The 16,985-nt window shown below is 42.0% G+C and overlaps 1 protein-coding gene across 5 annotated transcripts in view; it reads left to right on the forward strand.

The window, feature by feature from the left end:
• Positions 1-16,646, forward strand: part of meis2a (Meis homeobox 2a) — a 109,616-nt gene extending 92,970 nt beyond the window's left edge. For 2 of the 5 annotated variants that reach the window (XM_054797487.1, XM_054797488.1), the window contains exons 10-13: positions 7,290-7,348; positions 9,969-10,079; positions 11,416-11,516; positions 15,070-16,646. In XM_054797487.1, coding sequence (XP_054653462.1) covers positions 7,290-7,348; positions 9,969-10,079; positions 11,416-11,474 — 229 coding nt within the window. In that variant the 3' untranslated portion in view covers positions 11,475-11,516; positions 15,070-16,646. The remainder of the gene's footprint in view (positions 1-7,289; positions 7,349-9,968; positions 10,080-11,415; positions 11,517-15,069) is intronic. The other 3 variants (XM_054797489.1, XM_054797490.1, XM_054797492.1) reach the window with 3 other exon arrangements.
• The last annotated feature ends 339 nt before the right edge of the window (positions 16,647-16,985 follow it).

Below are 16,985 nucleotides of genomic sequence, written 5' to 3' on the forward strand. Positions count from 1 at the left end.
AGGCAGACAAAAGAGTATGGAGAGAGAGAGAGAGAGAGAGAAAACTATGTAAACACAGCAGTTGCCCCAAATGTGGGCCCTCAACCTTCCTTGAAAAAAAGAAAGAAAAATCCTGCCTCCGCGCTCTGCTTCACATCTGCACCAAATCAAACACGGGGGTGAGGTCATGCTCACCCTGCTTACGTCGCTTCATGTACAACTCAAAGGAAGGGAGCGCTGATGGGGCAGAGATGGAGGAAAGAAGCCTGATAACGTACGATTTACTGTATCAGCTGGTAGTGCATGTCTGCATTAGCCAAGTGTTGGAGGATGTTGGAGGATGGGAGCTGCTGTTGTCACTACAGTGACCGTGTTGGAGGTTCACAAGAGACCTGAGACACGACCATAATGAGTGTTTGCTTACACCAAACGCAGCCTCCTCAAGGCTTTCATTTTCATGCGCTCTCTGGCCAAAGGACAGCTTGTTTTTTACTTCATTGACTTCATCAGTGGATGTTTTGTGCAAAGTGGCGGACAAAATTCAAGCCGAGGGGATAAGCTAGCATTCCGGTAATAGCGATCATTAGCCGTGGTTGGGAACAAGTGGCAAAAATAGTTTGAGAAAGCAATGCAGCGCACATGCAGAGGACTTTCTTCTTTGGCCCGTCAACAGATGAAGGGAAAGAGAGAATAAAGAAGGAATGAATAAAGGTTACAACATTCACACAAAGTATCTGATGAAAGTCTGTGTTGGGGACAGAAGTTGCAATATTAGGACAACAATCCTATCAGCTCCTATAAAAAATGTTGGAAGGTTACGAGAAAAAAACTCAAATATTATGACAAAAAAGTTAGAATATGATGACGAAAGTCCTATCAGTTATTATATATTAAAAAATAATTTAGCAAGAAAAAAAGCTCAATTAATATGAGAAAAAAGTTAGAATGTTACGACAAAAATCCTATCAGTTCTTTTTATTAGAAAAAGTTGCAATATTACAACAAAAATCGTATGAGTTATTCTTATAAAAAATTTCAATTAAATATGAGAAAAAAGATGGAATATTAACACAAAAATCCTAGTTATTATTATAGAAAAAAACTGTAAAAAAAAAAGCTCACTTATTTATCAGAAAAAAGTTGCAATATTACAGCAAATATCCTATGTGTTATTATTATTTAAAAAATTAATTAAATATGAGAAAAAAGACGGAATATTATGACAAAATACTATCAGTTATTATTTTCAAAAAGTTGTAATCTTAGGAGAAAAAAGGCACAAAAAAGTTGCAATATTATGACAAAATCATACCAAGCGTTATTATGAAAAAAAGTTACGTTACAAGAAAAAATATATATTTTAAGGCAAAAAATTTATATTGTTATGTTATGTTATGTTATGTTATGTTATGTTATGTTATTATGATGAAAATCCTAACAATTATTATTTTCAAAAGTTGTGATGTTACAAGAAGAAAAAACTAAATTCTTATAACAAATAATGTTGGAATATTCCAATAAAAAAATCTTCACTTTACAAGGTAAACGTTTTCATATTATGAGGAGAAAAAGTTGTAATATTACGAAAAATATTTCTTAATATTACAAGAAAAAAATGAGAGTACTACGAGAAGGAAGTTGGAAGAGTAAAAAGTTAATACGAGAAAAAAAAAAACGTAAAGATGCGAGGAGAAAAAAAAGTACTGCAAGAAAAAAACGGTATTGTTATGAAAGTTGTGTTACGCAATAATAAAAAACGTAGTATTTCGGTAGTAGTAAAACGGTAGTTTGGAGCACACTCCCAGTCCACTCGTCTGTTCACCCAGTCACCATTCTTGTTGTTGGGTCTGTTCTGGAAATGCCTTTGTTCAGCGACCAGTCCAGGGTGTACCCCGCCAGCTGGGATAGGCTCCAGCATACCCCCGCAACATAGAAAGAGTCCATCCACGGATGGATGGACTCTCTTCAGGCTTCAGAAGAAGGGCTAAATCACCCTCGAGGAGTTCTACTGCGTTGGCATTCATGGCATTCATGGCATCCAGCGTGGATTCAAACCCGAGAACAGATGATACAGATGATGAGCTTCTTTTCAAACACTGCCAACTACTGGCCTGGCATGCAAATTGCATTATTTTCTTTGTCGGTTGCAGGTCCGTATGAAAAGCCTTTTCCTAGAGCTCCCATGCACACAAAGCATCGATAGCTAACATGTCGCATCTCACAGAATGCTCGTGTTTCTGGTGAAGTGACTCAAAGCCACACCTGCTAACTAACTGGCTCCTGTTGTCAGCATTCCTTGGCTGACAAATCATCATGCCAAACCAAGCCTTCTCTGGAGAGCGAGAAACGTGAGAGGGAGGGAGACACGAGAGAGAGAGAGCCGGGCCAATCGCTGCGGAGACCGCCAGCCAATCAGGAGTGGGGTCACTAGTTTGACGACTTAGTGGAGAAAGAAAGGAGAGTAGGGAAGGGAAGAGGAAGAGAGCAATGCTAAAGATGTCTGCCCTGACAAACAAAAGCGGCAGCAAGAGTGCAGGAAACCACAGCATGACTTTTCTTTTGAATGCTGTCATGTGGTTTTGTTGACTATTTACTGCATCATGCGCCATTTCTGCACCACGTGACGCGACATGCACCCTCACATACTCCATCCATGCAACACGACTTCGAGCAAGTCTTTCCTGTAAAATGACAACTTTATTTCAGAACATTGCAACTTTTATCTCATAACGTTACCTTTCCTGTAATATAATGGCCTTATTTCACACCTTTACATGTTTTTCCTCATAGCATTAATACTTATTAATACTTCTCATATAATATATATATACTTTTAACGGAACGCTACCACTTTATTCTCTGGAACTTTTATCTGTAACAACTGAAACAACTTTTTATCTGTGCACCTTTTATTCTCCTATTTTTTTTGCCCTATTTTGTTGTAGTGTTTCAATTTTTTGTTGTAATTCAAGAGCTTTTATCTCGGAACTTTACAACATTTTTTGCTGGAATATTTGAACTTTTATTTCATAACGTTGCAATATTTTTTTCTACTAAGTGTTACGTTTTTTTGCATTACTTTGATAGTAACATGTTTTTTTTTTTTCCATAGCATTACTCATTTGTTCTTGTGACATTTTAACTTTTTTCCTCCTAACATTACTTTTTTTAATTACAGAAGGTTACGACTTTATTCTCGGAAGTGTTACAACTTTTTATCTTTAGTTTTTTTCTTGTAATATTGTTTTTCCTCTTCATACTACGACCCTATTTCCGATTTCTTTTAACGTTTTTGTTGTAATTCCAGAACTTGTTTCTCATAACTTTTTTTGTCAGACTATTTCAAATTTGATCTTGTTATTTTTTTTTTGACTAAATGGTACAACTTTATTGCTCTTATTCTTATAGTAAAATGTTTTCTTCTATTCATTTGGTCTCGGCACATTTCAATTTTTTTTCTCATAACACAAACTTTTATCTCGTAACTTTCCGACTTTTTTGTATTTTTACTTTTTTCTTCTTTAAATTTGACAACTTTTATATTTTAAAATTGTACTTTTTTTCCTTGAGAACAAAAAACAATACAATTGAAATATATATAAATATATATATGAAATATATAATGTTATTTAATATATAATGTTATCTGATATCTGATATCTGATATCTGATATCTGATATCTTCTACTAACATTACATTGCTTTGATTTCATACCTTTACTTTTTTTCCCCATAAGATTCATTTTTGTCTTGTAAATTGATGCCTTTTTCCTGATTTTTATTATTTTTTTTAACGGCTATTCTCGGAAAGCTTAAAACTTTGAATCTCTTTTTTTTCTTCTGTTTTTTCCTCCGTTAAATTGTGACCCTCATCTTTTGTGATATCGTGTTTCCACGTTTTGTTGTAAATCCAGATCTTTGATCTCACAACAACATACTTTGTTGGAATATACAATTTATACTTTTATCTCGTAATGGTCCAATTTTATTTGTATTTTTACTAACTGGAAAGAAAAGAAAATGTTTTTCTCGTAACATTACTCGTTTGTTCTCCTGACATTTGAACTATTTTCCTCCTATTAATAAAATGTAATTTTTAAGTTTTAAGTTTATCTCATAACTTTACGACTTTTTTTGTATTATTACTTTTTTTCTCGAAATGTTACGACTTTTATCTTTACTTTTTTTTTTTCTTGAGAACAAAAAACAACACAATTGAAACATATTTCCACTCACTGGAGTTTTTGTTTTAATGCGAAAGTCAGATATCGATGACCTAAAAACCAGATGCATAGAAAAATACACAATATTAAAAATACACACGCTCCTGTGGACACAGTCTTCTGGCACACACACACACACACACACACACACACACGGTGAGACACAAGACAACATTGTGTGCTCGCCAGGCTACTTAACAGGCCACCCCCTCATGCGTGAGCCCATATTAGTCGCCGTGGCTGCTGTGTTGATCCAGCCTAGCGGAGACCTGGTGTCAAGTGGACTCCTGCTGCCTTGGCTCCATCATTCATACTTGGACTGTTGCTTTCACAGCCAAAACACGATCCTTCCTCAGGATGGTCCTTCTCAGCACATATGTATTGTACCAATGTGAGCATCTTGCCATTTTAGGGCACGCCAAGCGCTACTGTAGGTGGTCATGTTTAAAGAATGTGCTGAGACACACACACACACACACACACACACACACACGACATACACGTGCATGCACATTCACACTCATGCTTAAAAAGCAGAGTTAGCGCATGGATGCCAAAAGCATCCTCACCTTAATAATGGCTAAAAAAGAAGTCCACATTCAACCCCCCGCCTGTCTCCCTTCCTCAACGCTATTTCACCCTCTCCTGGGGAGAATGTACACATTCTGTGGCGTATCCAGAGGAATGACCCACACACGACCCCCTAACCTTGCCTTTAATTATTTGTTTGAAGACAGCATGGAGTTCCCATGCTGAGAGCTGCTGTGTGTGTGTGTGTGTGTGTGTGTGTGTGTGTACGTTATAACACTGAGCAGAGGCAGGCAGTAATAAGCTCCACCACCAGATGTAGATAATAAAAGGTGGGGACTTTAGGTCGGGAGGGTTCTGGTTCTGCTGGTCCACCGTGTTGATGTGTAGATTTACAGCACATGGGTACAGTTTAGGCCCTGTGGTCAAGCTGTGGGTTGATCCCCAAGCCATGGGTCCTCATATCCATCCATCGGTGGGTCCCACTGGCCTCTTAGTCCCAGTGGGCCGAGCTCGTCCCGGTTCTGTTCTCCTAAGCACACACCATTAACAGTGTTATCAGGGCCGACCTCGATAAGCCCAATTGGCTTTGCTCTACTCTGATAAAAGATGCTGGAACGCCAAAAGAAGGAGGGGGCGGGGGTCCTTGGTCATCACCACAGCCCCCTCTTCTCCAAACCACGCCCTTGGTGCACCACAGCGCCTCCTGGTTGCCATGGTGACAAGTTAAGCACACAGACGCAAATGAGGCAGTGCGTGGCCAGACGTCCTGCGTGTATTGTTTATTCATATTTCTTTCCACACTGAACATTGTTGTTATTAGAAAGTCATAGTTTGATGCAAACATAATTGTCATTTTTTCAGAATAAAGTCAGAATATTACAAGAAAAATATATTGTTATGATGAAAAACTCTCTTCTCTTCTCTTTTCTCTGAGTTGTAAGATTTCTGGGGGAAAAAAGTGATATTCTTACAAGAGTAACTTATTCTATATTTATATATTATATACATGATATAAATCAATTATATTATATATTAAAATGACTGTAGTCATTTTATGACGATAAAAACTCTGTGAGAGAAAAAAATCCTAATTTTATGAGAGCAAAGCTGTTTTACTTCCATGTTTGTGTGGGAATTTTGACACTGACAGGTTAAAAAATGATCTGCCGTTATATTTAAACGTTTATTTTTATTGTTGTAAAATTGCAACTTTTTGCATTTTATTTCGGAATAGATTTTTGAATTTTTGGACTTTTCAGTTTTCCCTAATGTTCCGTTGTCGCTTAGAGATGAAAAAGAGCACACCTTGTAAACATTTCCTCCCCCCTGGGGTCTTTGGAGAGAAACCATTATGATATAAAGACGGGGGGGGGGGGGCGTTTGCCTCAAATCCTTCGCTGTGTGACTTTCACCTAAAATGTCTAAATCCCTTGGATACGTTTATCTTTGCCACCCATGGGGAGGGACGTGTGGGCCGGTTGCCCCCCTGTTACCTGCCCCCGTGGATGCCCTGCCCTTGTCATTCTTCTGCCAAGCTTGGAGCATGTTGTTCCTTTAAGCGTGTCACTTGGGGGGGGGCAGATTAAGGGCGTTCAGGGTCCATTGGGAAGGTGCGGGCAGGTATCAGGACTTCATGGGGGATTACGAACCCAAATTGGTTCCAGCACTGCCTTGCTGCTAATGACCACCTCTTCAGCCAGGCCCCTGTACGTTTGGGGGGGCCCTCGTCTTACGCAGCTCTGGACAGCTTTTAATATCAACCACATGGCGGCCCTACGATTTTTATGAACGTGAATGAAGGAGCTTTCTCGGCTCGAGCGGTCAGTTTGCGTTAAAAAGGCGTCAAGTTAAAAAGGTCGCCCCCGGCTGGCACTCACCTCCCCGTGACCCCCGGGTTCCATGTACCCGAGGTTCCTTTTTTGTGTGCGTGTGGAGCTTATTTGCTGCTAAGGCGGTGATAAAACTTCAGACGCGCCTAATTGATGGGCTCGCTGACATAACAATACCATGTGAACACTGCGTGCCTGGTCCTCATTTCTGGACAGCTGGAAAGAAGGGGCGCCCCCCCCCCCCCCTTGAGTTGGGGTCCCATTGAGGGCAATGAAAGAAACCATTTGTATCCTCTGTGTTTCTTAATTAAAGCTTACTTTCAAATTCCAATGAGGGACATCCTAAGACGGGAAAGAAGAAGGATCTGGAGACGGGATGCAGTGGCGTCGGCGTGTGCAGGGCCAAACTGTCTGCGAGGGGGGGATAAAAAAGACGGACGGAGAAAGGGATGTGCCACCGCGAGCGTCCCCCCTCTGCTACTAATACTTGAGGAATGTCTCCCCGGCGCCCGTAGCAACCCGACGTAATCAAAAGCTTTATTAAACGAGGGAGCGAAGTGGGGGGGGGGGGGGGCATCATAAGGAACATTAAAAGTATCCCTCACTGGGTTCCCAAGTCGCCACACAATCGCCCTTTTGTTTGTTGCTGTTTTGTTTGGATGTGTGTGTCTCTCCTCGTCAATCCTTCAGCCCGTGATTGAATGTTTTCTTCTTCTTCTTCTGCCAGGTTCATTAATGCCAGGAGAAGAATAGTCCAGCCCATGATTGACCAGTCAAATCGAGCAGGTAAAAAGAAACAAAAGAAAACGTACAGTAACACTCTTCTTCTTCTATTCTTCCTCCCCTCTCCTCCCTCCTCTTCCTTCCCTGGTGTGAAGATGCCCTTTCCAAAAAAAAAAAAAAATCCTGCTTGCATGCACGCTGTTGCCCAGTTTCATTTCAAAGAAAGGAGGGGGTTTGGTGGGGGCGTCTTACCTCAAGTTACCCCTGCAGGCTATCTTCTCAATGTGATTGAGTCTAATTGGAGATTTCCTATAGTAAGTCAAGAGTACTTTAAGTTTTATTCAACTACTTTTCTAGCTCCTCGTTTTCCATCCAATCACAAGTTGGAAGGGGCGGGACTTCCTTAAATCAGGGGTGTCCAAAGCGTGTATTTGCGGCCCGCGGCTGTTTTTTTGTTTTTATTTTTATTGGCCCGCAGCACATTCTAAAAATATAACAATAACAATAAAAGTAAAACAAAAAAAAACCAAAAATGGGAAAATCGGCAGTAATTTTATAAGAATAAAGCCAAAATATTGAGAGGAAAAATTGTAATCTAAATCTAAAAAATCATTTTACAAGAATAACTTTGTAATATTACGAGGAAAATGATGTCATTTTAGTATCAGTTGAAACAACTTGTTCCATTCAAGCGCAAAAATAAGTTAACCACAGGTGATGTTAAGATGTAAAACGAACTTAAGCAGCATTTTAACTCTGTTAACTGTCATAAAAGTGAACCACAGAACATTCAAGTGCAAATAGAAATACAAGTTTTGACTTTAATGGCAAATGCTGATGTTAGGCAAAGGTTACTAAAAGAATTTAACATTTTTAACCATTTTTAATTGGCATACACTTTTAATACGAAGTTAGGGTTTTAACAATCTTGTCATAAAAGTGTAAAAAAAACATTTTAACACTTAATTGTCACAAAACTTAGATGTAAACAAATATACAAATAAAGTTTTTGACTGTAATGACCAATGATCATTTTAAGAGAAGGTTATTGAACTAATTTAACATTTTAAACTATTTTTATTTGTTATACAAGTGTGAAAAGAACTCAAGTAACATGTTAACATTCCTAAAAGTCATTCAAGTGCAAAAATAAGTTAACCACTGTTGATCTTAAGATATAAAAATAAGTGAAGTAATGTTTTCACACAAAAGTTAACCACTTTTACGTAAAAAACATTCAAATACAAACAGAATACGAAACCAATGCAAATTTTGACTTTAATGACAAATTAAGCGAATTAAATTAAACTGATTTCACATTTTTCTAGCAGTTTTTATTTGTCATAAAAGGGGCAAAAGAACTTAAGTAATGTGTTAACATTCCTAAAAGTCATTAAAGTGTTATGTAAAAAGATGTTTTAACACGCTTAACTGTCATAAAGTTAACCACTGTTACGTTAAGAAAAACATTAAAAATACAAATATAATATGAAACAAATACAAATGTTGACTGCACTGACAAATGATGACATTAGGCAAAGTGATTTGATTTGTGGTTTTGTGGAAGTGATTTGAAGTGACATTTTTTAACCATTTTTATTTGCCATACATGCCTAAGAAGAACTTAAGTAACACATTAACGTTGCTAGTCACTCAAGTGTAAAAATAAGTTAACCACTGTTGATATTAAGACGCTGACAATGATTGAGTATACTTTTTGGACATGCTTGTCAAACAGGTGTAAAAAGAAGTTAACCGCCGTTAACATTAAGAGGTAAAAACAAATATTAGTCCTTAACGATGATGGTAATTCCATTTTTTTCTACATGAATTGTCATTGAAGTGTAAAAAGAAGTTAACCACTACTGATGTTGACAGAAAAAACCAAAGAAAAAGCAGAGCGCTCGCTAAACTGAGGTCCCGTGATGTACGCCGACGTATAGCGTGACGTCATTCCCGACGGCGGTTGGAGCCGCGACTGTCGAGGCATATTTTTCCCCGATAATCCCAACTGCGCAACCGAGGGGGCGTTGAACGTTATGCGTAGCGTTCTTTTTTTGTTGCCGTTTATTAAATATGAATTGGCTCCACATTTATTTGTATGTTGTCATTTGGGATGATTCCATCACCCTCATCCTAATTAGCGCAGACTACGTGCAGTACGTGCGGTACACGTGCGGTACGTGCGGTACACGGAGCCTGTCCCATCTGAAGAGCATGGCTGCTTGATGTGTGTTGATGGCAGATTATGCAAAGATAATTCTCCTCCACAATACAAACAGGATGATAAAAGCAGATAATCGGTCACATTTTTATTGTCATATTTCTGGCAATTAACACTTTTAATGCATGCCTCCTTCCATCCAGTAGTGTGGGAAGAATGTTTGCGCTGTATGTCATTGTGTGTGTGTGTGTGTGTGTGTGTGTGTGTGTGTGTGTGTGCGTGCCACGCGCCCCTCAATGCAGTCCACAAACATGAGCACAATGTCTTACAGTATGTTTGGGCTGGAGCTGAGACAATTGCTGATTGTCTGGTGTGTTTTCTCTTCTTCTTCCTCCTCCACTCCTCCCCCCCCCCCCCCCCCCCCCACCCCACCGCCCCCACCAACCTCTTCCCAAACCAAACCCTCGTCCTCCTCCTCCCTTTCCCCCTTCCTCATGCCCGCGTTTTGACTACAATCAGGTTTTCTTCTTGATCCTTCAGTGAGCCAAGGAGCAGCGTACAGTCCCGAGGGCCAGCCCATGGGCAGCTTCGTGCTGGACGGGCAGCAGCACATGGGGATCCGACCGGCCGGTGAGTTCCCTGCCTGCTTTTTGTGTGTGCCCACCCCCCCCCACCCTTCCAAAAGTGATCCATCCACACCGTCTGTGGCATGAGCGCTAACACCTAGCACGAGCTGCACAAGCACGATATCAACACTTTTTCTGTTGCTTTCTTCCTTTAGTCCTACAAAAGTGACCAAAAATAATAATATCAATAATAATTTTACGTGATCCTTCCATTAATTTGGCTGTTAAAAATGCCGTGAATTGCGTGGAATTGATTGTGGAATGATGGCAACATTAGTGCACTTTTTGGGTGCAACCAGCAGAGGTGCTGTTGAGTCTGTAGCAACTACTTTCTGGCCTATATAATGATAAATAATAGTCAAATAAATATTATGTAACATCAAATTAATAAACAGAAATTCCAAAAGATAATTATAGCATATTCACGGCTCTATTTTCTCTGCTGTAGATGATAAATCAATAGTTTAAAAAGAGTATTGAGTCACGCTTTAACTGCACTATTATGAGCCATGAAGGGTCGGGTTCAAAAACACACATAACTGAAGCTGAATTCACATCTTTTGAGTGAGGACGTATTTTCTGGTATTTTCGAGCATACTTAAATGCAGCAAATTGTACGTGCGCAGTAAGAGTTGGGTTAGTGACAGATAAGCATACCCACTTGCAGTTTTTTTTGTATTTCTGTTTATTTCGACCACAAATACACACATAAAAAAGACTTTGTGATTTTCAGAGTGTCAGTGAATGCACCTCGCTGTAGTCTAGTGGCAATGAGGAAGTGTAGTTTCCAGGGGGCGCGGACTAGAGACGTGTTTGTGAGTTGGGGATGCGTATGTAGTGTTGGAATTGCTCTGCTGTTGATGCGTTCTGGTCACAATAAAGTTATGAAAGAGCGGCAGACTCTGTGGGGACGCTCTTGACAGACAGATGTGGTGATGATGCGCATGCCTTGATGACGCTAACAATGTCAACGGAATTCATGGAATGAATTAGTTGCTGCCATTAAATGGCTGTTTTTGACAGCCCTGTTAATCGAAATTCTCCCAACTCTTCTCTCTCGTTCAGTTGAATCACTGATGGAAAGCGGAGTGACTTTAACCAGAACGATGGTGAACACAAATGAAAACGGAAAAAAAATATTAAAAAAACATATGCAGAAACTTAAAAAAAATGAAATTTAAAAAAAAGCAAAAAAATCACATTGTAAAAATAAAAAGAATAATTTCATGGTAATGAAGCGGTCATGTCTTCCTCTTTGGTCCTTCTTCCATCTCAAGCTACCCTGTCTGATCTTCACTCATGATTCTGACTCCTCTTTGGCGTTTCTCTCCTCCTCCCAGGGCCTATGAGTGGAATGGGGATGAATATGGGCATGGATGGGCAATGGCACTACATGTAACCTCCGTCTTGTAAAGCAAAAACGCAAAGAAAAAAGGGGGAAGTAAGTACCGGGCTCTTTGTCTTCTTTATTTGTCTTTTTGATGTCTTTCCCAGCTTGCGTGGGGCTTTCAGCTTTGATGTTTCCACCTCGATAGAAGGGACGTTTCAGAGCAGGATGGGAGGCAGGGATGGGGAGTAGTTAAGGATGAATTAAGTTGGGAAAAAGAAGGCCCCCCGGTCGTCCCAGGAAGGAGAGGACGGGACTTGTGGCGCCAGACAACAAGAGGACGGACGGTCATTTATTTATCACAACAGCGCCATCACTCTCCTCCTGGACAGCCGAGGATGCAAATGTTGGACATTTAGGGAAAAAATAACATCTCCTGGGGAATGGGGCTATTTGGGAGGGGGCTGGAGAGGTGGGGGGGTTGGAAATTAAGCAGGCTCCAGTGAAGCGATAAAGAAGGAGAAGTGAAACTGTCCTCCGAGTGACATAAATCTGTCCGGGGAAGGATTGATGCCCAAATTATCTTATATGCAAAGATGGGAATGCCGCAGTACATTACGCCCCCCCAGCCCCCAGAACAAGATATACTGGGGGCTGGGGGTGGCATGGCTGATCCTTCACAGGAGGGGGTTTGTTTTGAGCCGGGATGTGTTTTGATTATTTTTTACTGGATGGTGACAATTTAAGGGGCTGTGAGAGGGGGCGGGGTTAGTGGTGAGGTGCCCCAGACAGGACATTGTGATAAATTTATGTAGCTGTTAGCATAGCGGCTAAAGGACCACACACACACACACATATATGTATACACACACAGGAATGCAGCTAAATGGAGGCAGCCTACTGAGGTACCAGCCAGGACCCCGCTTCCCACCACAGTGCTGACATTTGAAAAATGGAGCCCCAAAGGGCGGCCGAGGTTCCGGAGGATAATTTATCTTAACACCTAAACTGTGCTGCGCAATGAGCCACAATATAATAGCACTTACCTTGATTAAAAGAACTCTTTATATGTAAATGGACGACTGGATTTTTCTGACGGGTCAAAGACGCCATTCCAGCGACAGAGATCATTTCACCCCTCTGGTCCTTGTCTCCTCTCACTCTCGGTTTTTTTCTTTTTTTTCTAACCTCCTCATCTGTGCTTGGAAAAATCCGGAAGCAATGTTCCCTAAAACAGCCACACAGCGACAACATTAGCTCAGGTTGGCTAATTCTTAATACGGGCGCTCGTATAATTTTGAGACTATTTAATTACGTCAAGCACTTTCCGCTTCATGACCAATTACATTAATAGCTTAATACAGAGGAATATTATTCTCTCTTGATTTGATTACACAGCCGCACAATATGGCGTATTTGCTACTTAATTACGGCCGGCCATTGAGCATGAGCACTGTGCCATAACAGCAGCCAACAGGCATGCGGCTTGGGGGTGGTGGGGGGCGTCCAGTGTGTCCTCACATGGTTTTAACACTCTTGTTAATAAAGGAGGCGGTGTGCTTCGTAATGGAATGGCTGCAGCTTCTTCCAAAGCGTGGAGATCACCAGTTTACAGTGTCAAAAACATCTGCTGGCTCTTTTAACAGGAGCTGCTCCAGGTTATATGGAGGCGGGGACGGTGGGGGGGCACCATCGCGGCCGCCCCCCTCCTTGAATGATTTATTTATTTTATGACCCCGGTAGTGAGGTTTTAAGAGACCTGCTCCCACAAATATGTGCATTTCCAATGATGTGACATGCAAGTGGGGAGTATTGGAAAATGGCCCAGCCTCTCAGCCAATGAGATCGGTCATTAATCTCAGGTCTGCGCTGTCACCCCTCTCTACCAGCCCCCCCCCAAAACCTACCTTTCCTCTCCTCTCTGTCCTCCTCTTCCCCTCACAAGGGCCCTCCAGTGTAATTTCTTAATTGCAGTGTACTAAGGTGCAGGAATGCAGAGAGTGAGCATGCTTAGTGACCTTGCAGCGACCTCTCCCCTCCTATTACAGCTTCTAATCCCCCAGGGGTTCACATTACAGAGTGGGCCAGCCCCCCCAAGACCCCAGCCCAGATCCTAGGCCCCCCTGGCTCCAGCGTGACCCCCACTACCACCACCACCACCATTACCGTACCCCCTGTACTCGCCATACTTTCCCTGAAGGTGCTGGCCTGTAAGAGCGGACCCCAACCATTTCCTACCAACCCCCCACCCGCCCGCCCCCGTTTCCAACAAGTATCCTCAGCATTTAGTCTAGAATATTCAGTCTACCACAAACGTGAACACAGCAAGCCTAGCAAAGCCAGGAGGCTACCATCACATGGATCACCAGGGTGCGCCGCCCACTTCCCTGCCCCCTTCTTACTTCCACTTATAGTCACACTTTCTGTTCAAAGACTTGATCAGTTAACAAAATGTGCAAAACAAGCGCTGCACAGTAAAATGAATTGTAAAAAAATTCAAAACTGTGCCTGCCGCCCACAGGGTCAAAGGCCATGCAAACGCTGAGAATGAGAGGGTTCAGGAAACAAACCGGGGCTCTTCCACCCGTGCACCCCTGACATCCTGACACGGCCTTAAAGGGATAGTTCAGGTGAACTACATGACGTCCCCATCAGCTTTGTAGTCCAATCACAGCGACTTACCCCCCCACCTGGTCTCCTAAGTCCAGTTCTGGTCAGATTTGTCGTGTATGTGAACGTGACGAAGACGCTGTGGAACACGTACGTGAACAAGATGGCCGCGGCGCTCCGTCGCGGAAGTAGATGCAAGTGTCTTTGTCACGTACGCACTGTTTTAGGGGCACTCACACTGCTCCACGCCATCACTTCATTACACAACGCTGTATCACCGCAACTTTACTTTGTGGCTTATTTTGAGTCGTGGTGCTTATTTGTGCTCCGCAGGGCAGTGGCAGGACTGCCGCCAGGGATTCTGGACGCCATGAAAAAATAAAATCATATTGTGCCCCCCCTCTTTTTGCTTTTGAATAATTACATATTTTTTGGGCCCTTGGCAGTCAGGGTGGTGGTGGTCATGAATAACTGTTGAAAAAAGCAATCACATTAAATCAGCGGTGCTCAATTATTTTCTGTCACGACCTTCCGGATGTAAAACACTATAGAGCGCCTGTAAGATGTAAGTATTCATCTGTACAAACCACTGGATGACTTGCCGGCACTCGCGTTGTTCAAGCATGAATAAAGACGCTAAGAGACCAACCTTGCAGAAATTTTATGAGGGCCTCTCATGCCCTGCCCAGTATGTCACCAACCCCAGGGGGCCCACCCCACTACTGTATCTGAGAAGCGCTGCATTAGACGATGCAGCGCGTCCAGGTCGGGTGCGCTCGCGCGAGTCAAACCAACTTTAGCACGGCACTTTGGATGGCCTAGCGTGAGCGCGCCTTAAATCAAACACCCCCGTGTGAGAGCGAGCATGCGTGTTCCTTGAACACAGCAGGGGGCAGGCACGCGACGCACGTCAATATGGCGGCCGACCGCAATGCTACTGGGCGTCGTAAAGCCTTGAAATAGCGCGCTGCAGTAACGTCTCTTTTAGCCGGCAGGAGCACGAGTGCTGTAAAAAAAAGAAATACATAAAATGATGTCTTCTTCTTCTTCTTGTCAGGTCTGCCAGGCGTGCCGGGCGACTACGTACCTCAGAGCGGTCCTATGGGCGTGAGCATGGCCCCCTCTACTTACATCAACCCCCATCAGATGACCCCCTACCCCGGCCAGCTGCGACACGGACCCCTTCCTCCACCGCCTGCTCTTCACACGTATCACCCCCACCACCCTCACCACCACCACGCCATGCTGATGCACAGAGGACCCTCGTCCCACCCGGGGATGGCCATATCTGCTCAGCAGAGACCGCCCTTGCTCACGCCCATGGACCCCGCCACTGGAGGAGCGGGCCTGGACATCCACGCCTGAAGGGAGAGCCCGCGACTGCTTTTATGTAAAGAAAAAAAGAAGACTAAGGCGGCGGCGTCCCTCCATGATGACTTTTTTTTTATTTTTAAAGGAACTGAAGAATTCCAGACAAACTGTGACGACTCTTTTTTCTAACTTTGTTTTGTTACACTTTCACCCCAGCGGAGGACCAAGCTGACACATTGTAAAGTCTTGGGCTTTTGGCTGCACCAGAGGACGCAAACGCAACACTTTTCAAAAAAGAGCGGACAAAACACACACTCTTGGCGCTTCGAAAAAATCACTCTGGAAGACTTTAAAAAGAAAAAACTCCAAGAGTTATTACTACTGTAGTATAAAAATATAGTTAATAAGTTAAAACTTTGGATTTTTATGTTTTCTGAGCTAGTTTTTAGGGTTTTTTCTCCTGGAGGAGCAGCACAGCACTATTATTAAACAACAGAAGAAGATGGAACATCTCAAAAAACACCACACATGGCCATCAGATCCTGGCCCCCACCCCCACCCCACCTTAAGAGCAGATGATGGGAAAAGGCTGCCAGGCTCGGTGACACCGGATCTCTCCTGAAGATTTTTTGTTACTATAAAGGCTCATGAATGAATGTTGCCCTGTTTAAAATTGCCCAAGCACTGGATTGTGTTGGTTTTTATACCTTTTTTTTTTTAACCCGGGACTCTTATTTGCTGAAGAGCCGAAGGAAGGAAGCTCCACAGTGGGAGGGGACAAAAGAAAAAAGTGACATCCCACTCTGCTTCTTTTTTATCTGCAGATCAACACTCTCGGACTGTACACATGTTGGTTCCGCGGCACTGAAGAGAAGCTGTTCATGCAGCCACAAAAAAGAAGAAAAAAACACTTAAATTATGAACTCATGCTTTTTTGGGGAGGGGGTAATAAAAGAAGAAAAAAGCTGAGAGACTATTGTAACAAACTTCGTACAGAGTTCAGTCTATTAATTGTTTCATGTTAGATATTCTATGTGTTTACCTCAATTGAAAAAAAGAATGTTTTTTGCTAGTTTCAGATCTGCTGTGGCATTGATATTGTATATGTCCATGAATTCCTTCCTCCTGCTTTTATTTTGGGTTTTTCTTTGTCCCCCCCCCCCCCCCCCCTCTCAGCACGTGTTCCTCACTAGAAGATAAGATGCCGTCTCCCTTAAAAGCTTTGTCAAAAAATACATTAAAAATACTTGTATGAGGACTGTGACGTATTGTTTTAAAAAGGTGTTCAGTCACAAATGCTGTAATAAATATTTCATTTTTGGATTTTTTTGGGGGTACATTTGTGCCTGATTAGGTGGGTTTTCCACATTTTCTATTATTATTATTATTATTGCAGTAGTTTTTACACAAATTTACAAATGTTTTGCACCGTTTGTTTAAAAAAAATGGGGCCTTCTTAAATATAACATTATCACTATAATTGATCGTGTGTGAGCCTAAAGGGGTTGTGTATATAAAAAGTAAAAAGCGTTCTTTAGCTGTCAGAAAATATATAGATGTATTATGAATAGATATCAATCATGTGGAGTTTAAAAAAAGAAAATATTTGGAGTTTTCTTTGAAAGAAGAGCAATGAAAGTGTTTTTACAGGGGCTCGCTGCT

Source organism: Dunckerocampus dactyliophorus, chromosome 13, assembly GCF_027744805.1.
Source record: "Dunckerocampus dactyliophorus isolate RoL2022-P2 chromosome 13, RoL_Ddac_1.1, whole genome shotgun sequence".
NCBI classification, from domain to species: Eukaryota; Metazoa; Chordata; class Actinopteri; order Syngnathiformes; family Syngnathidae; genus Dunckerocampus; species Dunckerocampus dactyliophorus.